The sequence below is a fragment of the Panthera leo genome, chromosome A2, assembly GCF_018350215.1.
Source record: "Panthera leo isolate Ple1 chromosome A2, P.leo_Ple1_pat1.1, whole genome shotgun sequence".
NCBI lineage: Eukaryota > Metazoa > Chordata > Mammalia > Carnivora > Felidae > Panthera > Panthera leo.
Genome location: NC_056680.1, coordinates 161,716,631 through 161,744,165, shown reverse-complemented (window position 1 = coordinate 161,744,165; position 27,535 = coordinate 161,716,631). Strand labels below are relative to the sequence as shown.

The 27,535-nt window shown below is 58.3% G+C and overlaps 2 protein-coding genes across 3 annotated transcripts; one reads left to right on the top strand and one right to left on the bottom strand.

Annotated features, from left to right (window-relative positions):
* Window positions 1–864: 864 nt before the first annotated feature.
* On the bottom strand, window positions 865–17,153 carry ABCB8 (ATP binding cassette subfamily B member 8). 2 transcript variants are annotated; one of them, XM_042927095.1, is made up of 16 exons: window positions 16,952–17,153; window positions 12,499–12,811; window positions 11,975–12,130; window positions 11,803–11,897; window positions 11,564–11,669; window positions 10,613–10,774; window positions 10,428–10,513; window positions 10,215–10,312; window positions 9,825–9,930; window positions 6,787–6,820; window positions 6,450–6,586; window positions 6,193–6,287; window positions 5,882–6,015; window positions 4,951–5,098; window positions 3,342–3,592; window positions 865–2,710 (listed from the first exon to the last, which is right to left on the bottom strand). In XM_042927095.1, exons 1-16 carry the CDS (start codon window positions 17,044–17,046, stop codon window positions 2,585–2,587), a joined length of 2,142 nt encoding a protein of 713 aa, XP_042783029.1. In that variant the 5' UTR covers window positions 17,047–17,153; the 3' UTR covers window positions 865–2,584. The 2 variants fall into 2 exon arrangements, with proteins under 2 accessions (XP_042783029.1, XP_042783030.1); XM_042927096.1 differs by lacking the exon at window positions 12,499–12,811 and having other exon boundaries at window positions 16,952–17,141.
* A 786-nt stretch (window positions 17,154–17,939) lies between these two features.
* ATG9B (autophagy related 9B) lies at window positions 17,940–27,391 on the top strand. The gene is given in 15 exon segments (XM_042927094.1): window positions 17,940–19,876; window positions 19,879–20,025; window positions 20,145–20,188; window positions 20,355–20,419; window positions 20,617–20,778; window positions 21,327–21,468; window positions 23,034–23,788; window positions 23,975–24,128; window positions 24,345–24,524; window positions 25,113–25,349; window positions 25,519–25,652; window positions 25,836–25,932; window positions 26,134–26,257; window positions 26,345–26,486; window positions 26,650–27,391. Coding segments are annotated over 14 exon segments (2,760 nt in total). The 5' UTR covers window positions 17,940–19,485; the 3' UTR covers window positions 26,473–26,486; window positions 26,650–27,391.
* The last annotated feature ends 144 nt before the right edge of the window (window positions 27,392–27,535 follow it).

The following is a 27,535-nucleotide window of genomic DNA, read 5'->3' as shown; positions in this document are numbered from 1 at the left end:
ATGACCTGAGCCAAAGTTGGACGCTTAACTGATTGAGCCACCCAGGTGCCCCTCTTCTCCTTCTTCTTTTTTTTAAGTAGGCTCCGTGCCTAACATGGGGCTTGAACTCATGACGCTGAGATCAAAAGTCACATGTTCTACCCACGGAGCCAGCTGGGTGCCCCTGCAGGGGAGCTTTTCTAAAGGAAGAGATACAGTGCCCCTGACCCAGCTGGGGTGCCCCGGGCCACAGTGCCCAGCATGGCATGGCAATGCCAGCCTTGAGAGGGCAGAGCTGGTACATTTGACTGAAGATGCTGCCGATGATCCAGAGGAGACGACGGGGCGGCCAGGGCAGGACTCTCAGCAGCTGGAGCAGACAGACACCTCCAGGAAGTAGAGCGGCAGTCCGAAAGGCTGGTACCTACTGGCCTGCAGTGGGCCAAATGTGTCGTGCTGATCCAAGGCATGGGGACAAAGGACAGCAGGAGAGCCTGGCGGCTGAGGGCTGGGGGAGCAGGAGTGGGGTCAGCCCAGACACCCCCCCAAGGAGGATGGCCAGGGCCTGGTGTCCAGCCCCGCATTTGGTGAAGTAAATGTTCACCTGCCCGTGTACCGGGAATGGGGAGACGCTGTACGGTAGGCCTGGGAGAACACAGGTTTACCTCCACTAATTTATTTACTGAAGCTTATTTCACTTGAGGCCGCTGGGCTCACTCTGGCGGGCTCCTGGCCGTGAGTGGAAGAAACGCAGTGCACCAATGGACCATGATCATGCTGTGCTGTCGTCACCTGTCCACCTGTCTGTCCTCCTGACAAGACTTTCACGGGGGGCGGGGACATCCTCACGCCCATGGCAGGTGTGCGGCACATGATACACGGATCTTGGAAGCAGGGAGTGAACAACACTTTATTGTACACGTGACCAGCTCCCGAGGCTGTGGCACTGGGAGTTTTAAGTACTTTACCACAGATCATCCCATTTCAACTCTTAAAACAAACTCTCAGGATGAGGTACTGCCAGGCTTACGACCCACGTTGAATAGTCGCCGGAGCCAAGGTTGAGGCTGAGGCCACGTGGCGAGCGTGAGGCTGACCGCACAACCTTCCGGCTCAAGGCCCGCCACAGACCTCACTACTTCCCTGGGTTGGGGGGTGGGGGGCTGGGATTTGGAGAGGCCGCCCTGAAGAGGTCCAGAGAGACCGGAGTCTGGCGTCAGGAGGGGTCTCTGGGGGGCTGGGGCTGGAGCTGGGGGAGCAGGAGCTTGTCTGCTCTCCCTCCCTGGGAGGGGTCTGGCAGGCCGCCGTGGACCTGGCTGGGAGCGGAGGCTGGCTCTGGGCTGTGCCTCCTGGGTGGGCGTTTAGGGGCAAAGCAACCCAGAGCCAGCCCACGTGCTGCCCCCCTGGGCTGTGGCCGCCCCGGCAGTGACCTCTGATCCGTAAGGAAGCAGGTATCAAGCCAGGGTGGCTGTGGCCCGCGGACATTTCAGGTGCTTTGTCCCAGAGGAGCATCTGCTCCTAAGCCACACCCAGAAGAGGCTGCGGGGCCTCCTGCACTCACACCTGAGCCGCTGCTGCTTCTTCCAGGCTGACCTCCGGCTACAGCGGGCTCTGCTGGTCCTACTCACCACTGCCGCCCCTGACGCAGGGCACTGCCTGTCCAACTGATTTTGTGTTTTGTCAGCCTGGGGGCAAAGTATCAACTTCTCCCTAGAGGTTTGGTGACCACCAGCACCATACGACCCCTGTGGCTGGAGCCTGGGGTATGTCGGCTCCTTAGTCTCCTTCAGGGCTGGGTGTCCTCATGTAAAGGGGCTGTCCACAATCTCACAGGGTGACGGAGACGAGGTGCACGGGGCCAGGGCAGGGCTGCGATGGCTTGGTGAGCCGGAAGCTCCTTGAGGAACAGACCATGGCATGCCCTGCCCCTTCTCCCCCTTCCCAGGGGCTGGAGGCATGTGGGGCACTTGTTCCGCTGGACGGGAATGGGAGGGGGGGATGAAATCTAGAAAAAGGACCATTATTCACGGAGCAGGGAGGAGGGGAAGCTGTTCTCAGGATGGGGACTGTGGGTTCGAGGGGCTGGCCCAAGGGGCGGGTTCCTTCCCCCAGGGCTCAGAGAGGCCTCTCCTCTCAGAGAGGAGAGAGGGGAGTCAGGCTAGGACAGTGAGGTCCTGGCACGGGTATGGGGAACCCCAGTGTGAACCCCTGATTTGTACAGAGGTGGGGCCGGAAGCCTTTAGGCTATCAGGTAGGGGGATACTTGGCAGGGTTCCTGAGAGGGGCTGGGAGGATCTGGGCAGAGGGAGGGAACAGAGCAGGGGGCTGGGGACTCTGCCTCTTCTGTGCAGCCTAATGACTCATGGCTCTGGCAGGCGAGAGGTAGGCAGGAGGGGGAAACGGGGGCGGGGGGCAGAGGGAGTGGTCCCGACCTCCCCGCCTCCAGCTCAGCGAGAGTCCCAGGTTGCACTGTGAGCAGGGGAGCAGCAGCCCACACCCCAGTGCACTGGTCTTCCTGGGTGTTTGGTCCCTGGGAGCTCCCCTGAGCCGAGCCCCAGTCCTGGGTGCCGATGCTCGGCGGCAACCAGACCTTAAATAGCTGCTCTCAGGACTTGGGGTGGCGGTTCCTGGGGCCTCTGGGCATCTCGGGAGCTGGGACATCCAGGGCCTGTCTCCGGATGAGCTCCGCATAGAGCCCACCCTTCTTTAGGAGCTCTTCGTGGGTTCCCACCTGGAGAGAGGAAGGAGGGGCAGATGGTCACCCCAACCCAGTTCACAGCCCTAGGAGGGCTGGCTTCTTATCAGCCATCGAGCTCACTGTCCTCTCAGCCATCGTCCCTCCTGGAGACACTATGACCCCAGAGCACTGGCACGTCTGAACTCGCTAGTGCCGTCTCCCTGCTTAGCTGGGTTTTGGAAGAGCATCTCCCTTATGGAACCCAGAGACTCCAGCTTTCACTTGAGTGAGCAGCTGGGAGCTGGGGGCCGGGCCTCATGCAGCCTCCCGGCCTTGCTGCAGACCAGCCTGTGGAGAACAGCTCCCGGCCAGCCCCTCACCAGGGTCCCTGGTGCTGCCTCTGCTATACCTCAGCTCCTAGGCCCCTTCTCCCTAGCGCTCCACACTTCTCTGAGTCCCTTCCCTTCGGTTCTGGGAGTCATGAGGTAGTTCTACTACCCCACGGGACAGTGGAAGAAACGGGCCCTGGGAGGCCAGGGCAGGAATTCCTGAATCCACACAGCGTGTTGCTTCCAGAATACGCCCCAGGCTCCCAGGGCCAGGCCAGACCCTCACAGCTGAGCCACTCTTTCCACTGCATCCACGGCTGAAACTGTCCCAACCCACTGCCTGGCCCCCAGCTGACCTCACAGACTTGGCCGTGGGCCATGACGACGATGTGGTGGGCCCCACGCACGGTGCTGAGCCGGTGTGCGATGACCAACACCGTGCGGCCAGCGCTGGCGCGGTCCAGGGCCTCCTGCACGACCCGCTCGGACTCTGAGTCTAGTGCGCTGGTTGCCTCGTCCAGGATCAGCACCGTGGGCTGCTTGATGAGGGCACGGGCAATGGCTAGGCGCTGCTTCTGGCCACCAGACAGGGTTGCACCCCGCTCACCTGGGGAGGAAGGGGACAGGGCAGGGCCTTGAAGCGATCTTCAGCTCTGCACTTGGGGGCGGCCCTACAAAGGGGCACCTGGGCCGTCTGGAACTTTCCATCTGGTCCCTCAGGCTCACCACCTTGCACCATGCACACTCGCCTGCCTCGGATGGGTCAGCATCCTGATCCCATAACCCTGTGCAAACGCACACGTGCACTCACACCAGACAGCAGGAGGGGCGCACACTCGGGATTCAGTGCACCCTGGAGACACCCAGTGCCCCTCCCACACCGGGGTGGGGTCTCAGAGCCATGCCTGGGCCTGTGGCTCCAGCTGCCTTCTCCTGGCCTGCTGGGTCTCTGCCACCCTGGGGACGTCCACGACCCAGATGTGGGCCCTGGAGTGTAGTGACGGCCTGCCATGGGGCATTCTGGGAAGACCCCACTTGGGGTCTACCATGCTCACAGGAAAACAGCAGAGGGGGCAGCCTGGGAGTGAAAAACAGCACCATGGGGACGGTGGTCAGAGGTCAGCAAGGGCAGACTAAAGCCCCAGATGAGCCTGCTAGTGTGCTGGGGTCAGAGGTACAAGGAAGGTGCCTCTCGAGAGGTGTGGGCACAGCACCTCCAATCGGGGGAGTGTGGACTCTGGGTGGTGACCAGAATGGGCTGGATCAGTAACAGAGCGTGGATGATGGCTAAAGACAGGGGTGGTGCCACCCCTGAAGCTCAGCCAGACTGAGGCCTAAGTTTCAAGATGCGCCAAGAACCCCAGATATGCCTACACCTTGAGACGTGCCGGAACATTCTGCAACAGAGCCAAGGACTGGGGGTGATAAACATGGCCCCAGAGGTTGAAAAAAAGACCCTTTGTGAATGCACAAAGCTGCGAGCCGCAATGTGAATATTCTAGTGTAAGGCTGCAACACTGCAACGTCCCAGAACCACGAAAGCCCTTCTCTGGGTAGGTCAGAAGGGAGACCTGTTCAGTCACATCAATCCCTGTGGGTAACTAGACGGAAACGCTTTTAAATTAAGGAACAAAAGGGCAGGAATGAAACAGGAGCCCGAAGAACAAGGAATTACGAGAAGATTAGCGGTCCAGTGCTTCTGGTCCCGTCTTAGGACGTGGAGGCCGCTGGGAAGCTCTGAAGGTCCCTGACACCACAGACCCCTTGCAAGTGTCCCTGGCTGGGTCCTGCGCCTACACTTTTTGAGGCATCCCCGTCTCTGCAGCCTATGTGTGGTTGAACCACAGACCTGTGTCTGCCCCCCTCGGCCACGGACCTAGCCTTCCCTGATGCCAGGCCTGTGTCCCTGTGGCATGTTCACGCAGGCCTGGCAGATCCAAGCAGAACACTGTCCCCAGGACTCACCGACTATGGTGTTGTAGCCCTCGGGGAAGCTGGTGATGAACTCGTGGGCATTGGCCTCCCGGGCAGCTGTGTAAACCTCTTCATCCGAGGCACCCAGCTTCCCAAAACGGATGTTCTCCATGATCGTCGTTCCGAACAGGACTGGCTCCTGCGGGTGGCGGGGTGGGTCCACATGGGACATTCTGACTTTGCCCCAAACCCCGTAGGGGTGCAAAAAGGTGATTTTGGCCACACCGGAACTGGCCTCTTGCAAGGCAGGTAGGGGCAATTCAAAGTTACAAGTCCGATAAGAAAAGAGAGATCCGTCAAAGTGGGGAGAGGCCGAGCTCCCTGCAGGGCACAGGGTCCCTCAGAAGTGGGATGGGGAGGTGGCTGGGCCAGCTGGCCTGGCAAAGCCTCTCCTCTTGGGAGAGATGGGGAAGAAGGGGGTGTTCATTCTAGCTTTCTCTGCGGTGGTGGGTTGGTGAGGGTGCCCTCTTTATCCAATCACGGGAGGTGGGTGGACCCTCGCTGGGGGGCACCACCTCACACAGAAGGAAAGAAGTGGGGCCGAGGGCATCAGGGTGGGGCCACGGGGGCTTGCTTAGTCAGGGGCGGGGGTCTCTAGACCTTCTGAATACCACACGTTTGTCAGAGGACCCAGGGGTCCTAAAATAGGGTCCCACTGCACCTGGTTGGATGGCAGTAAGGGAGGAGCAGAGTTCCTGCCCCAGGGAGGCAAGGGCAGAGCTGCGGCGGGCTGGGGAGGGCAAGCCCCAGATCCCATGACCGCTGGGGAGCCAGTCAGGAAGGCCTCAGCCTCCTACTCCCGCCCCACAAAGAGAGCAGGGGTGAAGTGGGCGGGAGGGAGGAAGAAGGGGAAAGGCCCAGGTGCAGTAAGGACCGCGAGAAAAGACAGACGGCGTCTGCAAGTTGGAGACACGCTTCCCACCTGGCTGATGAAGCCGATGACCTGGCCTCGGAGCCAGGAGGGATCGAGGGTTCGCAGGTCCCGCCCATCCAGGGTCACTACGCCAGCCGTGGGGTCGTAGAAGCGCTCGAGCAGGGAAGCCACCGTGGTCTTTCCTGGGGAATTGGGGTTGGGGGCACGGGGCGGTCAGGGAGGTGGTATGGTTTCTGGAGGCTCTGCCAGGAAAGAGGGACCCCCGGTGACAGGTGAAGGGGCCCCTCCTCCCACCCCACTCTGAGTGGTAACCGTAGGAAGGAAGGTCCTAGGGTGGGAGGGCGGGGGGTTCCTCTCACCTCCGCCGGACTGGCCCACGAGGGCCACGATCTTGCCAGGGGGCAGCGTGAGGCTGAAGTCTTCGAGCACCTGGAAGCCGGGGCGGCAGGGGTAACTGGAAGGAGCCATTGGAGATCCTTAGTTAGACCAGGTCCTGGCCCCTTTCTGCCCTGGCCCCTGCTCGAGTCTCACTGTACCCCGAGGCGGGGCTCGTTTAGAGGGAGACACGGACCCACAGGGCCTCACGCCCCCGTGCCCACCCGCTGATGCCGCTGACCTGAAGCAGACGTTGTGGAACGTGACAGCCCCGCGCAGGTGCTCTCTGGGGATGCAGCAGCCCCCAGCCAGCGGAATGCACGGGCTCAGAGTCATGTACTCAAACACCCGGGCACCCGCACTGAGCCCCCGCACCACCTGGGGAGGGGGTTAATTAAAGTCTGAAGTGAGGGAGGGGTGGGGTCTGAGGGCAAGGCTGGCAGTGCAGCCCCATCTCCTGACACCCCCTCCACCTGACACCTGGTTCCTGCAGCACACAGGTGATGCTGGTTGCTGACAGGACTCCAGCCCAGATCCGATGTCCACACCACGGGGCCCGCCCCCTGACTGCCACTCACCTGGCCGAACAGGACAGAGAGGTTGGCCATGGACCTGTGAGGAGGAGAGAAAGATTCAAAGAGTGGGGACAGGAGCCCCAGAGAAGGCTGGTGCCAGAGGGAAGGGTATGGGTCTCAGCTGCATGGGGGCGGAGGACGTGGCGCGTGAGGCTAGGAAACGGGCAGCCTGAAGGCAAACACAGAGGATGTTCCTGAAATCTGGGACAGCAGGAGCCCTGGGATCCAGCAACACCAGATAGTTCTCTGGCAGGTCGCTTTTCCTTGGAACCGCGTTATCTCCTTGTTCTCTCCTTGGCCAGATGAAGCTGACAACGGTCTGCCACCTCAGGCCTGGGGGCTCCGGGGAGATGGGCGCAGGAAGCAGGCACGGGGCTCGGGGGAGCTGGGCTCTGCGCTGCCTGCCTGCACCAACAACACGAGGGAGAGCGCCAGCACCGTGAACAGGTCGGGGCCACGAAGCCCATGGGGCAAGGTCAGCTCTAGTGCAGTGGACTCCTGGGGGAGCAAGGGCTAATTAAGGTGGAAAAATGGATGTTAATCCTTTCAGAGAAAGAAGGAACTCGAAGACCCTGGAGCATGTGGGGGTGGGGGATGGGCCCCAAAACAAAGTTCCATAGAGACGCTAGCGCGGGCTTGCCCTGTGTAAGGCATGGTGCGAGTGTGTCTCTGTCCAGGGGGGGTCACCTCCTCTGCCGTGCAAGGCTGTCGGCTGCTGGAAGGTGGAGAGTCATGCTTCTCAGTCACCGGCCCCTGACCGGGCTGGCCAGTCCGCGACAGTGCGCGTGTCTGAGTGTGCATGTGGGTCCTTGAAGTGGAAAAGACTGAGCGCCTTGAACGGGAAAGTCACTTCTTCCAGCGCCAGGGGTGAGGAAGGGAGGGGCCTGCAAGGAAATGGTTCTGGCAGGCTCAGAGTTACTGGCATTTGCCAGAGTGAGTGGAGAGGCATCGAGCAAGGAAGAGCCAGGACAGTGAGTTATCTGTGGAAGACAAGGGAGAACATCCTCCACAAGAGATCTGGAGGCCATTAGGGCCTGGCAGAGGTGCCCGGCAGCAACCAAAAAGCAGATGCACATGACTCGTTGGTGCGCGATGACCTTGCTCTCAGAGACAGCTCAGGAGGCAACCCTGAGAGCCCTGGCGGGGGGGCGGCCCATTCCTGGTGAGGTCCAGACCTGGATGTAGACCAGGCGGCCTGGCCCTGACTGTGGTCTGTCTGGGTACCTCTCCGTCTCCTCCAGAGACCCAGTGCCACAAAAAGAACACCTAGGATGGGGTCTAAAGGTTGAGGCTGCCTCCCTCCCCTCCCTCACCCTGCTGGACCTCAGGAGGAAATACATCAGCCTCCTAAATAGATCGAATTCCTCCAAGGTGGGTTGTGAAGGATCTCCACGTGGGGAGGGCCCCCACAAAGGATAGTCCTAAGGCCCGTGGCTTTGGGAGCAGCTCTGTGTAGCAGCCAGAGAGAGAGACAGCATAGATGGACTTCCTAGGCTTTTCTGTTTGTAAGAAAGCTCTGCTAACTGGCTAGCCCGTGCTGTGGGGAGGAAAGGAAAGGGTCGGAACTCAGGCCACAAACGGAAGTGGGGGCCCAGACGAAGGGGAGCCTGATGGAGAAGGGCCAGACTCGGGAGGTGTAGGGAAAGGGAGACCTTCCCATCACTGCCTGTGGAGGGCCATATGGTGACTGTGTGCGTGGAACCAGGCGGGTTTGTCGGGCTCCTCAGGACCAGAGCACGAGGCCAGGGCCCAGCCTGGGGTCTGTGCCAAGTCCCACCTCTACAACAGTCCTCTCGGTCCCCAGGCTACCAGGGAACAGTTCCCAGGCTGGAGGAGGGATGAGGCCACCCACGGTCTGAACTTCAGAGAAGGTGTGAATGGGCCCAGATACGGGAGCACCAGACACAAATGGGGCCAAGGATGGGAGTCCTTTCTACCAACCCATCTTCAGACTGGCTCCAGTCTACCTGGGACAATAACAAGGCTGATGACGAGGGGCGCTGTAGGAAACAGGCAGTAAGACACAATGCAGAGCCCGGCCACGAGTGTCAGAAGCAATGTGGAAGGGGCATGGAGGGGTGTTTGGGGTGAGAGTCTGTTCTCTTGACGTGCTTGACAGTAATTCGGGTCTCTGCTCTTCAATGATTTATTATAGCATATTTGCTCCTCTGTTATTCATCATGACATCTACTTATGCTTTATGTGCTCTCACATATGTGGTGTGGGGGGGAGATGATGAGAAACTGCAGCAGAAACTGCTAGCGTTTAGCTCAGAAGAGAAAGGAAAGGGGAGGCCTTGGGGGTTTTGAGCAAAGGGAGCCGAGAGGTCCGGGCAGACAGGCCCAGTGGGGCAGGTAGATCGCAGAACAACGAACACAGTGAGCTCCAGGCTGGGAAGGGCAGGGGAGAGGCTGAGCCGCTCGGCCCTGGGAAGGTCAGAGAGGATGGCAGGCGAGCTCGTAAAGAGCATGTCAAAGACGGTCTATCTGTATGTGGAATCTCACTCGGCCTTAAAAAGGAAGGAAATTGACACAGGCTACGCTATGGACGAACCTGGAAGATATTACGCTGAGTGAGATAGGCCCGTCACGAAAGGACAAATGCTGTGCAATCTCACTTACGTGAGGCACCCAAAGTGGGCAAATCACAGACGTGGAGGTTGTCAGGGGCTGAGGGAAGGGGTTGTGGGGGCTCAGCATTTAACAGGCGGTTTCAGTGCTGCAGCACGAAGGGCGGGAGACGGATGGTGGTAACGGATGCACAAACTCTATGCTTCCAAACAGTTAAGATGGTAAATTTGACATTACGTGTGTTTTGCTACAATGGCCAATTTTTTAAGAAGCTGTCTCGGAAATTTCGGAACCGTTTAGGCGGCCGAAGATGTCAGCTGCATTCCTGAGCGTACGGACGGTGAATCAGGTTACAGGGTGCTCATGGATGGCACGGGGGCACTCTCCCCAGCCAGCCCCCGGGGCGGGCCACCACCCCCTGTCCCTCCACTCAGCAGGGCTCCTGCAGGACGGGGACAGCCTCACACTCACCTCTGCACCGTCTGGGAGGCCACCAGGAAGGACATGAGGTCTCCCCCTGTCAGCTCCTGTCCAGCCACGAGGGAGCCCCCAATAAACAGAGTGCCTAAGACCATGCCTGCGTGTGGAAAGGGACAGACGGTCAGGAAGGCGTCTGCCTGGAATAGCGTCTACCTGTTTCGTGTGGAAACGAGTGTGTGTGTGTGTGTGTGTGTGTGCACACGTGTGCATGTGTGGTGGTGGAGCTCACGCACCTGGCGCTCCTACAGATGTCTGAAGGACATCAAGCAGGCGGAGAGCCGCCCCTCCCCTGCCTGGCTGGGACCTGCCCTTCACGGCTCCAAGCTCATCCCCAGCCGTGACGGGCGCGCCCACACCCTGGGTGGGGACTTGCTCACTCACAGTTGAAGGCAATGTTGGAGAGCCCCTGGAACAAGGCGATGCCCCTGCCCAGCTCCTCTGCCTTACAGCGGGACCCCTCCAGCTCTGCTCCGTAGCGTCTGGGGAGAGAGGCCAAGCCCGGCTGTCAGGAAGCAGCCGGGCTGGGGTGCAGGGCTGCTGGGGTGCATTCAGGGAGTCCTCCCTGCTTCATGCTCCTCTCCATCTGGGACTCACTCCTCTTCCCGATGCTCCATGGCGAAGGCCCGCACGGTCCGAACGTTGCCCAGGGCCTCATCTGCTACGCCTGTCGCCCTTGCAATCTGCAAGGAGTCCAGGAAGTAGGCGGCTGGCTTGGGGACGGGGAGGAATGGCGGGGCAGACAGAAACGGGGAAAGCACGGATGGCAGGAATGCTGGTACCTGCTCCTGACACTGGCGAGACAACTTTCGGAGAGCTGAGCCCATTAGGGTGCCAACTCCCATAAGAATGGGTGTGGCCACCATCAGCAGCAGCGTGAGGCGGGGGGACAGCATAGACAGGGACACTAGGCAGCCAGCCACCTGGGTGCAGCTTCGCAGTCCCTGGGGGAGAGAAGGGACACAGGAAGGCTGTTTGGCATCAGCACCACGACACGGGGACTTCACCAAGGGTCCACTGGCTACAGTGGCCAAGGCCGCTTCCCAAGGCCAAGGCCATGAGTCTGACCCTGGAAGGCCAACCGGCAGTCCACCCAGTCATAAAGCATGACCCTTTCTCTCCTACCAGGCACGAAAGGCCTGGGTGAGAATGTCTATGGACCACAGCCTCCTTCCCCCAGACAAATCCCAATTTGCTTTGCCTTTTGCTTTAGGAACTGAAAAAAAAAAAGAATTAAGCAGGAATGTCATCCAGGGGCTGCTATGGGCCAGTGTGAGGCATGACCCAGCAGCCACAGTGACCATGTGGGTGGATGAGAACAGGACATCAGTAATGAAGTAAAAAGCCTTTACTCGTTCTCGTTAACACTTGTCAGCATGCCAGGCATTCTGGGGGTAAGGCAGGCCAGGGTAATTTTGCTCTTGGCAAGCCGGTCCAAGAAAGGCTCTTGTCTGAGTCCTTGGGAAGGTTTTCCGGGGAGGTAGAATTTCAGAACAGGAGTGAAACAGCCTGTCCTGACCTTGGACGATACCACAGTACCTCCCTTCCGTGAACTTCCCCACTCCCTCATCCACACCCTCACCAGACAGCAGGCTTCTCACTTGGTGCAAGCCTAGGCTCAGAGCCCAACAGCAAGGTGGGTGGGGCTGGCCTGATGTGTCTACACTGGGGTGTGTGTGTGTGTGTGTGTGTGTGTGTGTGTGTATACACACAGGGGGGCCTGGGGAACTGACCTGGGAGATGACGAGTTTGAAAGATGATTTAAACTCTTGCACATCAGCTGTCAGTCGGCTCACCAGCTGCCCTGTCTTTTTAGCATCGAAGAAAGCAATATCTTGTCTGGTGGTAGGTCAAGGGTACAGTAGGTTGGGGAGAAGAGGAGACATTAGTTTAGGACAAGACCCTGCCCCTACATTTGTCCAGACTTCTGGGGCCAGCAGTTCCCCCTGCCCGCACCCTGCACTGGCAGTACCGAAGCAGGTTGCTGAAGAGGGCCCTCCGCATGTCCACGGCCATGCGCTCGCCGATGCGGGACAGCAATACCAGGTACCCGAAGGTCAGCAGGCCCTGGGAGAGAGGCCGGGGCACTCAGGGGCGCCCAGGAGGCTCCTTTGGGTGCCCCCAGGCCCTCCCTCCTGTTGTACCTGAATGCCATAGAGGATGAGCAGGTAGGTGCTGAGATTCCGGGACTCAGTCAGGAAGCTGCCCACATGGTCCCTTGTGTACTTGGCCACAATCTCCACCAGCTGGCCCAGGAGCAGGGGGATCTGCACATTCACCAGGGCCGCACCCAGTGCCAGCTTGGGGAGGGGGGGGCAGACATTTAGAGGGGGCCATATTCTTCCCCATCCCTGGCCCTGACCTTGGCCCTCCCTCTCCTGCAGCTGTTCATGTTTGGCTAACTGTGTGCTTCTTCGAGTTCCAGCCCAGGCTGCCAGAGCCTGGGGATTCCTGTACCCTGCACAGCCAGCTGCCCTGTGTGGGATCGCCTGGCATCCCTTGGCTTCCAGTCCCTAAGGCAGCCAGCCCTTGCTGCTTCCTGAGGTCTATCCTGAGACTTGGTGAGGCAGACAAGCTGCCCCTGTGCAGCTCTGGCTGGCGCTTCTGCAAACCCCTGGCTGGGTCCTTCCCTGTCCCTGGTGTGGGCGAAAGGGGAGGGGCATCTCACCACGATGGCTGCCGCCAGGACCAGCAGGTGGGGGCGCAGAAACTGCCAGAAGAGCTTCCAGTTAAAGCGGGAATCCCCGACACAAGGTCTGGAGCAGGCAGGAGGGGCCTCTTCTGCCTCACACAGCGCCACAAGGCAGAGGCGGGGGCACTTACTCAACAGCACGGGGCCCAGAAGGATGCCCCCGACCCAGCGCCAGGCAGAGGGTCTTTGGCTGGGAGCTGGAGGCGCTCGAAGGAGGTGAGCCCGGAGTTGGGAGCGCAGCTGGGCCACAGCCCTGAGGAGGTAGGAGCTGTGGCGGCCATCAGAGCACCTGCAGGGAGACAATGGCATCGATGGCTCACGGCCCCGAGTGAACTTCAAGGGAGCAATCAATCAGGCCAGCTCTGGGCTGAGGCCTCTGGACAGCATTTCTTCCTCCGTAGGGTCCTACGCGACCCCTCCCAGGGCTGTTCTTTAGCACCTCAGTTTCTAAGAGAAACACATTGAGGCCAAGTTGCTGAGGAGCAAGACAATAGTCGGTAACCGAGTCGGAAAGGTGTTCTCGCCGTGCCATCAGACAGCTGGGCCCCCTCAGCCTCCAGGGACCCCTCTGGTCAGGGGCCATCTCCAACCCACGTGCTTTCTGATCATGGGACATCACTCTGGACGGCAGCTAGTCTGTAGGCACTCCTTTTACAGCTGAGGAAGCAGAGGTCCTAAGTGAATCTGGTTCAGAGAGGCAAGAGGAGAGTGCCCCCGGCCACACCCGGCACTGGGCTGGCTTGCAGTGGCGACGCCTGGCCCACGTGGCCCCCGTGTTGCCAGTCAATGGTCCGGCTGTGTTTGATCCTCCCTTCCCTGGGAGGGAGATGCCCTTATTCTCACTTGATGGAAGAGAATGTCACGGGGGCTGAGAGAGCTGGAATAATTTGTCCCCAAGCAGCAGCCTGGACAAGAGGGGAACCCTGCTATGTGACTCCAGAATCCAGGCTTGTTCTAGCCTGCCACGTGTGCTGTGCCCAAGGCTGGGTGTGGCAGGGCCTGGACCGGCCCCGTGTCTTCTGACCCCTGGTCACTGTTCATTGCACCCCAACACCCAGACTCCTCCCAGGCCCCGAGTGCTTATGTGGCAGCGTATGGAGAAAAACGGTGACACACTCCCTCTCTATCAACTGAAGGAGAAAAAAGAAATTAACAATCCAAATAATGTATCCTGTCATCTCAGACCGGCCCAAATCACCTTCTCTGGTCTGCAGTTTCTGTATCAATACACGGTGATGTCGGGTAGAGAGCCTACCGCGTGCCCACACTCTGCTGTGAGGCACGGGAAACAAGAGGTCAACAGAACAGACCATGTAACTACCCTCATGGTGAGAAGGACTAACAGCTAATGACAAAGCTTGCTGAGTGTAAAAAGGGGAACAGCAGGTGCTCAGAGCACAGACCACGAATTCCCTGTGTGAGGGCATCAGGACAGGCCTTCCTGACCAGACCCGAGGGAGAATGGGAAGGAGCTGGCTAAGTGAAGGTGGTGGGGATAAAGTGGGGGAGAGCTGTAGGCAGCAGGGAGCGTGTTTGGGACATGTGCAGGTACGAAAGAAGGAAGAGCTGGAACCTGAAATACAAGGGAGAGGAGACATGGGCAGGACAGGCATCGAAGTTTTTATAGGACAGCTGGACTTTAGAGGGCAATGAGGACCATTCGTGGCTTTTAGGCTGAGGTATGACATAATCAAATCTGCATCTTAAAGATCACAGCAGAGGGGAGAAGGCTGGAGAAGGGCAAGCCTGGCTACGGGGACCCTGTTACAAGCAGAAGTTATTTGGCCGAGAGTAAATGGTGGGATGTTCAAAGATTCAAATGAGGTTATCGATGGGGAGAGGCTTTTAAAAACGAATACGGGGACGCCTGGGTGGCTCAGTCAGTTAAGCGTCTGGCCTTTGATTTTGGCTCAGGTCATGATCTCATGGTTCGTGAGATCAAGCCCTGCATCAGGCTCCGCGCTGACAGTGCGGAACCTGCTTGGGATTCTCTCTCTGCCCCTCGTACGATCTCTCTCTCAAAATAAATAAATAAACATTAGAAAAAAACACAACAACACAAAAAGGGTCACTTGGGTGGCTCAGTGGGTTAAACATTCCACTCATAATTACAGTTCAGGTCATGCATAATCTCACAGTTCATGACATTGAGCTCTGCACTGGGATTTTCTCTCCTCTCTCTGCCCCTCCCCTGCTTGCACGCATTCACTCACTCTCTCAAAATAAATAAACATTAAAAAAAAAAAAAGGAATAAATAGAATGAGGTTTTTCTTTATTCGGATGGTCTTTGGTATTCTCAGATGCTCCCAGCTGCAGACTCCACCTAATTTTTCCCTTGTTTCAAGGAGGCCCGGGTCCTCTCTGTTATGCCTCCTTCCACCCCATTCCACATGCCTGGCTTTTATGTCTCATTTTCCACTGTGTACTTTATGTCTACCCTAAATTTTAGAGAAGCTCATCTTCCTTCTGCCCAGTGTAAGTGTCCAATTTCCCCATGAGACTTTATATTCCTCGAGGGCAGGAAGCTCTATCTTATCCACATTCATCCCCAGCACTTAGCAGAGTTCTTGTACATAATAGATATTCAGCAAACGGTTATGGTTATGTTTGTTGAGTGCATGCCCTCGTTAGAAATGCAGAAGGGAGGGGACCCTGGGTGGCTCAGTCGGTTAAGCATCCGACTTCGGCTCAGGTCATGATCTCACGGTCCGTGAGTTCGAGCCCCGCGTCGGGCTCTGTGCTGACAGCTCGGAGCCTGGAGCCTGCTTCAGATTCTGTGTCTCCCTCTCTCTCTGACCCTCCCCCGTTCATGCTCTGTCTCTGTCTCAAAAATAAATAAAAACATTAAAAAAAAAAAAAAAAAAGAAATGCAGAAGGGAAAAATCTGACCTGTCCTGTTACTGCATTGTTTGCAAGTTGTAGACTCACTGAGACCTACAGTAAGAAGTATGTTGTAAATTGCCACCCAGTACAATAAACACAGGTCACACAAAATTGAAATGCTTCACAAAACAATACTCTCCCTAATGTTAAAGCGGGTATTCTATTCTATTCACTTGTTTTATTTATTTATTTATTTTTATTTATTTATTTTTGAGACAGGGAGAGACAGAGCATGAACAGGGAAGGGTCAGAGAGAGGGAGACACAGAATCTGAAACAGGCTCCAGGCTCTGAGCTGTCAGCACACAGCCCGACGCGGGGCTCGAACTCACGGACCGCGAGATCATGACCTGAGCCGAAGTCGGCCGCCTAACCGACTGAGCCACCCAGGCTCCCCTCTATTCACTTGTTTTAAAAAGTAGGCTCCACACTCAACGTGGGGCTTGAACTCAGACCCTGAGATCAAGAGTCACATGCTCACTAGGCACTCTCTATTACATTCACTTTTACATGATCCTACGCACTACGTTCATTTTCTGATCTACTGTGTTGTGACTTGCACATTTGAAAGACATTGCACTCGTGGGCACACAAATACTTGCATATTATCTGAGGTTTCTCTCCGGGTTTCTCTCTGGTTTAAATGATATCAACACCCTTACTCTCTTCCTAAGGAGTGTTTCAAGCATTTTAATAATTTACCATGGTTACTTTCCAGCTTCTCTCATCTCCTCCAAACTAAGACTCCAAGCAAGGCTTGGTCACTGCCAAGAACTGGCAAATTACTTCCCAGCAACGGTACTTCTAGCTCCAGCTTGGCCCAGCTCTTCTCCTCTTTCAGTCAGATGGGCTTTCAAAATGACACAAGTCCCTATCAGCTCACCCCTGCCAATCTGCTGCCTTCCTGGCCCACAGGTTATTCACTCCAGGATCAGAAAGGAATCCGTCCCTTCTTAAAAGCAGTTACACTGGAGTCGCAGTTTCAGGGTCCACGTTGGTTTCCTACCTGCGTTTCTCTCTCAGGACCAACGTGTGTAAACACACAAAAACACACATGTACGTGTTTCTAGATTTTTTTTTTTTTTTTAATCTCTGCTGAAAACATCCAGATCTAGGAACAATTTCTGTTCAGCTCATATTGAATCTTGGGAGCAACACCAACACTAAATGTCTCTGGACACTAACAGTTTTTGTCCAAATTGCCAGACCAATTCCAAGAAAGAGGACAGGGAGGGGGCAGGAACAGCACCCAGGCTCGACACCTGGCGCCCTCTGGTGGGAAGCACGGACCCGATGTGGTCACCGACCTAGAGCGTTCCCTCCGCGCAGCCCACAGGCGGATACAGACGGGCCGAGTCTCCTGCTGGCACCTAGGTAGTCGCTATAAATAACTGAAGCCAATCCCTGGGGAGTGACATTCTACCCCCGGGCCGGCCTACAACTTCCAGCAGGCCTCGCGCGAGCCCGGGACTCCATGTCCCGGCAGGCCCCACGCCCCGCCAGCCGGTCAACGGCCCGCGCTCCCAGTAGGTTTGTCACTTTTTACCTGACGGCCGCGAATGTCTGGAAGCGGAGGGGTAGTATCAGCCTGCCTGGGACAGGGCCACCCCGAATTCCGACCCGAAATAAGTGCACCAACATGATGGGACGTGAACACAGGAGCAGCCGGCAACGGCAGCTTCACCCTCATCCCATTGAGGGCTCCATGTTGGCTCCGGCCCCCATCCCGACAACCCCCTCGCGCCTCGGCGACGATTGGCGGAGAGACGCATCAATCTCGTCGCAAGCTGTGATTGAAGAAAGCCTTTTCGGTCCTTCTCCTTCCGGAAGTGTGATTGGACAGAGCCGACTATCCGCCCGCCCCCGGCTGTGGGCGGGGCCGAGCAAGTGGGGCATTGCTTTCCGCCTACTGCCCGGGCCAGCCCTGGGGTGACTTAAGCAGCGCGTGCTTCGTGGGACCCTCTACCGCGGGGGTTATCCGTAGTAACGCGCCAGCGTTACCCGGGACCTCGGGGTTGCTGGTCTATGGGTGCTGCCGGCGGACTCTAGATGTCCCAGGACTTCTAAGGAGTATAGAGTGTTGGTCCTAGGGAATGAAGGGACCCAAAGGGGCCTGGGGAATTTTTTCAAAACATGTGATGCATCCCTTTCTCCCAGACAGATCAGAGCTCCGGGGATGGCAGCCACGTGTATTTGGGAAAAAAATTATCCTGGTGATTCTGATACACTCCGCCTACTCAACGATTGAGAACCACTAGTGTGGAGGTCCCGTATAGCTTATGGAGGCGCCCCCCACCACCCCCCCACATCCTTCTTTCCCACAGATGCCTTCTTACCGCAGTCAGGGTGACTTGTCTAAGGACCCCACCTCCCAGCTTTTGCACCTCCGTTAAACATTTATTTCTTCCGTGTAATTTGCATAGTTACCCTCCCCCCCCCCCCCCCCCCCCCCCCCCTCCACGGTCTATGGGTCTATGACTTCTTTCTGAGTAGTGATTCTGGCTCATTCATCCATACCCCCTTCCCCTCCCAAGTGGTGCCTGATAGAGAAAAGTGCCCTTTATAATAAATTAACTTGAATTGGGGTGCTGGTAGGGCAGCTGTCAATGAATGAATCAGGGGGGATACTGGGTATGAAAATGTGCCAGATTAGCTTGAGGTTGGGCTGGGTGTATGGGAGGGGTCCTAATGTGAATGTGGTGGAATACTGGGGTGAGGGAGGTTGAAAAGAGATCAGGCAAAACCCTACACAACCTGTAGGCAGATGTCTTGGCAGATATCTCTAAGATATGGGAATTTCCTAGCCCCTCTGCAATGTGGGATTCCATCTTGGGCACTAGGATGCCACCTCTAGAAGGAATTCTGCCTCCTGCTCAGGGATAAAACTATGCAAGCCCCGAGCTACTTTAACAATTCCTGTCCCAGGAAGGCAGCACAGAAGGAGAAAAACAGGCATATCTGGTCTCGTGTTTTGTGAGCAATTCCATGATTGCCTCCACATTCCTCCAGTGAACACACTCTGGGAAGCACTTTGTTCCTCTCTCTGTTTCACAGATACTGTCCCTAAGACAGCCCTCAGGCCTAAGCCCTGGAGGCCCTGACACCTGGGCAGCTGAGTCAGCACCTCAGGAATGGGCTTTAGTAGCAAATCTGTGATTCAGGGCCTCAGGAATGGCGTCGAACATGCCAACAAACCAGCTGCCTGCTTCTCCTCCTTGAGGTGGCAGAAAGGAACTCAACCAGCTCGTCCCTGGGTATGCAAATTATCCTTCCTGATCCTGGCCCCCCAGCTGCCCTCTGCTGGTTCAGCTCTGATGCTTCTCAGGGGGCCCCCCAAACTGGATGAGGACTGGGGAAGAGAGTTCCGGTGTTTCCCAAGATAAAGAGGAAGACAAAACGGAACTCCCAAGGAGCCTTTTTCTACCGAAGCCCCCAAACCACTCCTCACGTCTGGAATAGCTGCCTCTCCTTTCTTTACCTCCTCCCTTTCCTCAGTTTCCTCCAACCTGGCTGCCCAGTCTGGCAATCTCCCCTCCCCTTCGTATTGGCAGGCAAACAGAACACCAGCCTTTTCTTTTGTTTTTTCTTCTTTTTGCTTTTGGTCTTAAAGCCTTTCTCTGTGGATCCCTGTGTGCATGTGTAGAGAGAGGAGACCAGGTTTCAAGAAATCAAAGATGTAACATCTTAGCCTCATAGTCTTAGAATCCTTTGGTAGAAGTTTCTTTTGGCTTTGTTATTTTGGCTGCTACTTTCTGGCCTTCCCTTTAAATCCATTCCAGGTCTGAGGAGGGGACAGTAGGTGTCTCTGGTCTGCATGTTCTTCGCCTCTGCCTCTCCAGCTTGTGCTCCTCCCAGGCACAGAGGCTTGGCCGTGACAGGTTTGGCCGCAGATTGCCCTGGAAGGGGTGTGAGTTGTCAGACAGGTGACTGCCGGCTTGGACGCCTGAGGCCTGCCCTGACTGAGTCACCTTGCTGTTGTTGTCACCATCCTTGCTGGAGTCCCTGCTCAGCAACCCAGACCTCTGTGGATACGGCAGCAGCTCCCATCCGTCCAAGATTTCAGGAGAAGCTACTGGCCCGATGGTGAGGCAAGTGGGCTGGGGGGGGAACCGAGGGCGGCTGGGGCGGTGGGGAGACCTGGGGCCTGGATCAGTGCCTCTCCTCCCCATGCCGCTGCCCCCTCTCCCTCCTCCTCCATGTCGGGGGCCTGGCAGAGGGAGGATTTCCATCTTCTCTCTGTCCCCTGCCCCTCACACAAGAAGCTCTCCTTCCTCGGTCCCTCCCCCGGCCCTGGGACCCCCCTGCCCAGCGTTGCAGGCCCCAGGGGGCTCTCAGCCTCCCCACAGTGCCCTCCCCGCCCCAACAACGCAGGCAGGGCCCGCGATGACACCCAGCTCTGCTCCCCCCTCTTGGGGCTCCCACTCCACCCCACCCCTGGCCCCAGTGACTCCCCCTCCCTCGCACCGATGCCCCAGGACCCTCCTGGGCTGCGGATAGGGCCTCTGATCCCTGAGCAGGATTATGAGCGGCTGGAGGACTGTGACCCCGAGGGGTCCCAAGATTCACCCCTCCACGGGGAGGAGCAGCAGCCCCTGCTCCATGTGCCTGAAGGGCTCCGAGGTGAGTGTGGGTGTGGGGCTGCGAGGGGAGCACGCTGGGGAGGGCCTGGGGGCTCCCGAGGATGTGAACTGGGCGCTCAGGTGAGAGCCAAGTCCCAACACTCTCCCCTCCGTGCCCAGGCTCCTGGCACCACATCCAGAACCTGGACAGCTTCTTCACCAAGATATCCTTTGTGCTCAGCCTGGCAGCACCGGTGTGGGAGGGCCCTTTGGTGCTGGTGCCATTCTTGGCCGGTGGCTCTCAGGGCACAGTGGGTTGCGGAAGTGAGGGAGAGGTGTCTTCGAGAAAGGCCCTTCATGCCTCAGGCTTCTTTCTTGACGCACCGCCACATCTATAGCTACCACCAGAGGAATGGCTTTGCCTGCATCCTGCTGGAGGATGTCTTCCAGCTGGGGTGAGATGCTTGTCCCAAGCCCCAGACTCTGTCACCTTGCTCCCTCAGCAGTGCCTGCTGCTTTTAGTCCGTGTCGCACCCCACCCGAGCAGCCCAGAGGCTCGGCAGGGAGGGGAGGACCCTCAGGGCTGACCTGGAGGTTGGGGCAGGAGCCTGCCCTGCCCTCAGACCTGACCACTGCACTCCCTGTCTCCCAGACAATTCGTCTTCATCGTCACCTTCACAACCTTCCTCCTTCGTTGCGTTGATTACAACATTCTCTTCGCCAACCAACCGAACAACAGAACGACACCTGGCTTGCTCCACGGCAAAGTCACCTTGGCAGATGCCATCCTGTCCTCCTCCCAGTGTGCCCAGCGGTGAGTGACAGCTGGTGGGGGGAGCATGGAAGGGGGAGACGAGCAGACAAGCAGACAAGCACCGCCCCCCCCATCCTTTTGTCCTTTGGTCTAAATCAGCAGTACTCCCAAGTTGTTGGTCTCAGCACACGTTGAATACACTTAAACTTGATCAAGAACGCCCAAGAGCTTTTGTTTATGAGAATCGTATCTGTCTATATTTACCTCATTCGAGACCTAAGCTGAGAATAGCTTTAAAATCTAGGAATACACCAGCACACGTTCCATCAGCTGCCGATGTGGTGTCACACAGGTAGCTTCTGGAAAAGTCCACTGTATGCTCATGAGAGAATGAGCATGAAAACGGCAGAAAACCTTCGTCTTACCTGAGAAAAGTTGGGACCTTGCCGACACTTGTAAGGGCCTCAGGGTCTCCCAGGGCCCACACGCTGAGAGCTGCTGGTGGAGCTGGGTCCCTCTCTCTGTGACTTTTCCCTCGCTCCCCAAGTCTAGTCTCCCTTTCTATTGGGCCCCCACTTTCTCGCTGCTATCTGTCCCACCCCACACAGGATCCGCTCCAGCCCCCTGCTGGTTTTCCTTCTGATCCTGGCTGCAGCCTTCTGGCTGTTACAGCTGCTTCGCTCAGTCTGCAACCTCTTCAGCTACTGGGACATCCAGGTGTTTTACAGGGAGGCCCTGCACATCCCCCCGGTGAGCTGGGTGGGCGTGTCTGTGGAGGGGTGCCATGTCAGGGGTGGGGACAGAGAATAGGGAGGAGCGGGGGCTGGACAGATGGAAGGGCCCACTGGAAAGCAGGCAGAAGGCCTCGCTGACACCTGCCCAGGCCCTGAGTAACGTTAGGAGAAGAGGTACCACCACTTACTGCTAAGGCTTGGTCCTTACCCGAGTGGAGTTTTGTTGACTTGGATTACAGCTGATGATTTAGGGTCACATGCTTGTGCTCCAAACAGTGGATATTTAGAGGAAGGGCGGTCATCCGACTTTACAGGGCAGGAGGAATTTGGGTGGGGCTGGGAAGGATAGGAGGTGGGAAGGCATTCCAAGGCCCGATGATGTAGGAGGTGGCGGGGCGGTGAGCATCTGTGGGCAGCAGTGAGGAGTGGACCCACCAGCCCGCAACTGAGTGGTCAGGCCCCGTTGGGTGATACCCCCCCCCCCCCAACTTTCTGGCCTCCCTCACGATTGCAGTGAGCCACTGTGTGGGCCCCTTCACTGTCCTAGTTCATGCTTTGCCCTTTCTTTCCTCCCCATCTCGTTCATGCTCCTTCTTACTCTGTTCCCCAGTTCGTTCTTTAAGGCTCAGCTCAAAGGCTGTCTTCTGCAGCCTGCTTCCCTTGCTCCCCTCAGAAGCGCAGAACCTTCTGCATGGCTCTCCTGCAGGGCCAAGGGGAGAGGTTTCCAAAAGGCGCCTCGAGTGGGGGAGCACAGGCAGAGTGCAGGGTGGATGGAGAGGGCCAGGGGAGCACCGGTGGGGGAAGGCAGGAGTTAGAGCACTGCTTCTCCAGGAGGCTGCTGACCCTTCTCTTCCTCCTCCTCCTTTCTTTCTCCCCCTCCCCCATTCCTTCCAGGGGAAGGGGAGAGCCTGGGATGGACTGGAGAGGCTGGCCTGGAGGGACTTGACTAAGCCGGACTGGGGCAGCTGGGTGAAACTGGGCTAACGTGAGGTTTGCAGATGAGACCCGAGTGAGATCTGACAGCACCCCACCCAGACATGGACACAGCCGGTGTCTTAGGAGGGTTAATGGGCGGTGGAGTGGGATGGGGCTGGGGGCGGGGGGTCGGTCTCAAAGCATGCTGAGGTAAGAGGTGGTGAGGCTTCAGGTCCTGTGTTGGCCTGCACCCTAGGGCTGGGAAGGAGAGACAGTTCCCAGGTCCCGGCAGCAGTTCTGTGCCCTCTGTGAAGAACCAGGGCGGGGAGGTTTCGGAAAATCTGCTCCTGAGAAGCTGAGACCAAATACCTGAAGAAGTTAACTTACGAGGTGTCCCTGGGAAGCACAAGACTCATGGCCTTGAGAGTGGCAGGGGCAGGAGGAACACAATTCAGGAGACAATGAAGGGAAATAAGCGCCCTGGCCAGTGACAAGGTTAGAGGAGGGCAAGAGAGGGCAGAACTTTCGGGAAAGGTGACAGGTTTCCCCCCTTGAAGGACACTGGGTGAGGAAGGTGGGGAGAGGGCAGACGAGGGAGGTAGCTCCGTCAAGGTGAGTTTGGGCATCACCGAACCCAGCTGACGCTCAACAGCCCCCTCTCCTCAGGAGGAACTCAGCTCGGTGCCCTGGGCCGAGGTTCAGTGCCGCCTGCTGGCGCTGCAGAAGAGCGGGGGGCTGTGCGTGCAGCCGCGGCCGCTGACCGAGCTCGACGTCCACCACCGCATCCTGCGCTACACCAACTACAAGGTGGCGCTGGCCAACAAGGGCCTGCTGCCCGCGCGCTGCGCGCTGCCCTGGGGAGGCAGCGCGGCCTTCCTCAGCCGCGGCCTGGCGCTCAACGTCGACCTGCTTCTCTTCCGCGGGCCCTTCTCGCTCTTCCGCGGGGGCTGGGAGCTGCCCGACGCCTACAAGCGCAGCGACCAGCGAGGCGCCCTGGCCGCGCGCTGGCGGCGCACGGTGCTGCTGCTGGCCGCCGTGAACCTGGCGCTGAGCCCGCTGGTGCTGGCCTGGCAGGTGCTGCACGCCTTCTACAGCCACGCGGAGCTGCTGCGGCGCGAGCCGGGGGCGCTGGGGACGCGCCGCTGGTCCCGCCTGGCCCAGCTGCAGCTGCGCCACTTCAACGAGCTGCCGCACGAGCTGCGCGCGCGCCTGGCCCGCGCCTACCGCCCCGCCGCCGCCTTCCTGCGCGCCGCCGCGCCCCCGGCGCCCCTGCTCGCGCTGCTGGCCCGCCAGCTCGTCTTCTTCGCCGGCGCGCTCTTCGCCGCGCTGCTCGTGCTCACCGTGTACGACGAGGACGTGCTGGCCGTGGAGCACGTGCTCACCGCCATGACCGCGCTCGGGGTCACCGCCACCGTGGCCAGGTGCTCGGGGAGCTGCCCGGGAAGGAGGGGGGCATTCCTCTGACCCGGGGCCGAGCCTCCCGCGAATCCCTACAACACCACCACCCCCAACCCCGCCCTGGGCGCCCCCTCTCCCCCGGCCCTGCCTCCCACCCGCACGTCCTCCTAACCGCGGGCCCCCTTCTGCACCCCCATCTCGATCTCCAGGTCTTTCATTCCGGAAGAACAGGGCCGGGGTCGTTCCCCGCAGTTCCTGCTGCAGGCGGCCTTGGCGCACATGCATTACCTCCCGGAGGAGCCCGGCCCTGCCGGCAAGGCCAGCGCTTACCGGCAGATGGCGCGGCTGCTTCAGTACCGAGCGGTGAGGGTCCGGCCCGAAGCGGGCCGCGGAGACCCCAGAGCCGCCAGCGTCTGGTCTGGGGGAGGGCGAGGGGCAAACGGGCTCCGGGCTGGCCATCCCGGGAGCCGGCAAGTGACTCTGGAGGTTTCCGGCCCTGGCAGGCGTCCTAGGAGACCTCTTTGTCCTGATCACGAGTCCCCTCAACGACTCTTTCTCAGCCTCACCTTGCTTCCCCAGGTCTCCCTCCTGGAGGAGCTCCTGTCCCCTCTCCTCACTCCGCTGTTTCTACTGTTCTGGTTTTGCCCCCGTTCCCTGGAGATCATTGACTTTTTTCATCACTTCACTGTGGATGTGGCTGGAGTTGGGGACATCTGTTCCTTTGCCCTGATGGATGTGAAGCGCCACGGCCACCCTCAGGTTAGAGCCCATCCCTGGCTGTGTGGGGTTGTGGTTGGATAGGGGTTTGCTTGCCTCACTCAAGGCAAGGCTGGGTTCCACCCCAAGTTCTATCACTGACCACCTGTGACCTGGAGCATGTCACTTGCCATGTGGTAGTGTCCTTATCTGTCAAACGAGGATGCTGACCGTAGCCAATGCGCAGGGCTGTGAGGATTGCATGAAATGATGTGTGCAGTACCCTAACAGGGTTCCTGGCCCATCGTAAGTCCAGTAAACAGGAGCGGAGACCATCAGAGAGGCTGAGAAATGAGCTGGTCAGTAGACGGGGCTGGCATAAGGCGGTCAGGCCAGCCAGCCCTGGGGTCCATCGTGCACATGCTGGCAAAACAGTAAGCCCGCGCCCTACCCTTGTGCTGGCTCTAGACCCAGGTCCTGTTTTGCTGCTGTATTTTTGGTTGATCTTGAGCAAGTCCCCATCGTGGCTTCTGTTCTTTGACCTGGAAAGCGGGGCTAGTGTTTCCTGTCACGCCTACCCCGCGAGGCTCCCACGGAAGCTATAAAAGCAGTGTCCACAGGATGTGAACGACTGACTGTTCTTGTTCTCAGTGGCTCTCGGCAGGACAGACAGAGGCCTCGCTCTCTCAGCGTGCAGAGGATGGAAAGACTGAGCTCTCCTTGATGAGGTTCTCCCTGGTGCATCCACAATGGCGCCCCCCAGGGCACAGCTCCAAGTTCCTGGGGCACCTTCGGGGCAGGGTCCAACAAGATGCAGCAGCCTGGGGCGCCACTTCTGTCCGCAGTCCCCCCACCCCGGGGGTGCTCAGTGACTCCTCCTCACCTCTGGTGAGTTGCAGCCTGGCCTACTCTTCTGCCCTCACCACCCCCAGGCTCTCCCCTCCAACTCACTGTTTGTATTGACCTGCTCCCTGGTCCAGCTTGCCCCCGGGCCTTCCCTAGACCTCCTCCCTCCCCTTCTGGCCTCACTTCTGACACCCTCTTCTCTTGCTCCCAGCCTGAGGCCTTCCTGGCCAACCTCTTGGTGCACCCCCTCCTGCCCCCGCGGGACCTGAGCCCCACAGCCCCCTGCCCAGCCGCAGCCACAGCCAGCCTCCTGGCCTCCATTTCCCGCATTGCCCAGGACCCGAGGTGAGGGGGTGGGGTGGAGTGGGCCCGAGATGAGATGGAGAACAGCGCGGGTGGCGGGGCTGATCCCCCAGGAGGAGTATGCAGGGGCACTGGGGGTGATTGGGAAGGGGAGATCAAGTCTGGCCCTCCCCGGGGGCCCTGGGGGAGGGGCATGTCTTTGGACTACTGCACCCTCTGTTCCAGCTGTGTGTCCCCAGGAGGCACTGGGGGCCAGAAGCTGGCCCAGCTCCCAGAGCTTGCTTCTGCTGAGATGAGTCTGCATGCCATCTACCTGCACCAGGTGAGCAGAAGGGTGCCCGAAAGAGACATGTAGGGAGAAAGCAGCTGAACGAAATGGAGACTGAGCGTGGGGTAGAGTGTAAGGAAGTACTCAATGGGAGCTGGAAGAGGAGGTTTTAAAACCCCCTGCACCTAGTCCAGGGGCTGTGCTTCACACTGAGGGGCAGAAAGGAAGCCCATCGTTCTTCTTCGTTCCATTTAGCTCCATCAACAGCAGCAGCAGGAACTGTGGGGTGAGGCTTCAGCCTCTTCCCTGTCCAGGCCCTGGTCCAGCCCCTCCCAGACACTCTCGCCTGATGAGGAGAAGCCGTCCTGGTCAAGTGATGGTGAGGTGGTCAGGGTGTGCGGGGGACAGACCCTGGGTTGACGGGGGGGCATCGCTGCACTGCCCAGCTGATGGCTCATCTCACCAGGCTCCAGTCCTGCCTCCAGCCCCAGACAGCAGTGGAGAACCCAGAGAACCCAGGATCTGCTCCCCGGAAGGTTTCAGGAGACCACAGATGCCCAGAAGGAGCCTGGCCAGGCCCCTAGCACTGACTGAGAGGGCTCCTCAGGGTCGGTATTGTCTAACTGGGGTGGGAGCTGGGGAATGAAGAGAAAGTTGGGTGGAGCCAGACTTGAAGGGATGGGGGCAGTGGTGGGAATTCAGGGCGATAGGGACGGTCATCTTTGGAATCTAAACCTCCGACTGCTTGCCAAGAGCCTTCTCCTCCCCCAGGTTCCCTGGCTTCTCCAGCCGTAGGAGATCAGACAAGGCCGAGTGGAAGGGCATGATGCCGAGCCATCTTTAAAGACCCCCGCCCCCCTGACTTTAGATCTAAGGATGTTTCAGTTGGGCAGGACTTGGGGGAGGTTAATGATAAGCTCATCCCAGAGAGCAGAGAAAGGGTAGGAGAGGAGATGCCAAAGGCATCTGGAGACAGTGTTAGAGACGATCCCCGTCTGAAGGGGCTAAGGGGACACCACACCAACTAACTGTCCTCGAGCAATTGCCTGGGAAGAAATCCCCAGGTATCCTCAGGGTGGAGGACGGGGCCAAGGTGGAGGCCTAGCTAAATGCAAGGGAAACAGTGAGGGACGGGACCTGGATGGCAGTGGGCTCTCCAAGCCTGTCTGGCCTTCACGTTCCACTGGGGACTTGTGAGTGGAAAGACTCTACAGAGGGCTGGTGGTTTTGGAGCTCAGCACTGGCAGCGCTGGCTGCGGAAGTGGGTGTGGATCCTCATCCTGTCTGAAACCGGCTGTAAAGGTTGCTCATGGCTTGCTGCACCTCTTTGTGACCTTCGTCTCTGGCGTCCCCACTCCTGGTGGAGGGCTGTACCTCCTTCTCAATCAAGAGCAAGGAAGCAACACAGAACTGCCCGTGATGGGCTGGAAGCCACATTTCCAGAGCGCTGGGTCAGAGTGGAGTGTGTAGGATAGGACTCCCTGTCAAAGAATTGCCACGCCCTCCAGCTGCACAAGTTAACAAAGCTTGTTGTTCTGCAATTTTAATCGATGGGGCTGGGTTAGGCATCTTGGTAGCGCTTGTAACATCGGGTCCAGTCTCTTATGGTGAATTTTCAATAATAAATATTTTAATGATTTAGAGATTAGGATTCGAG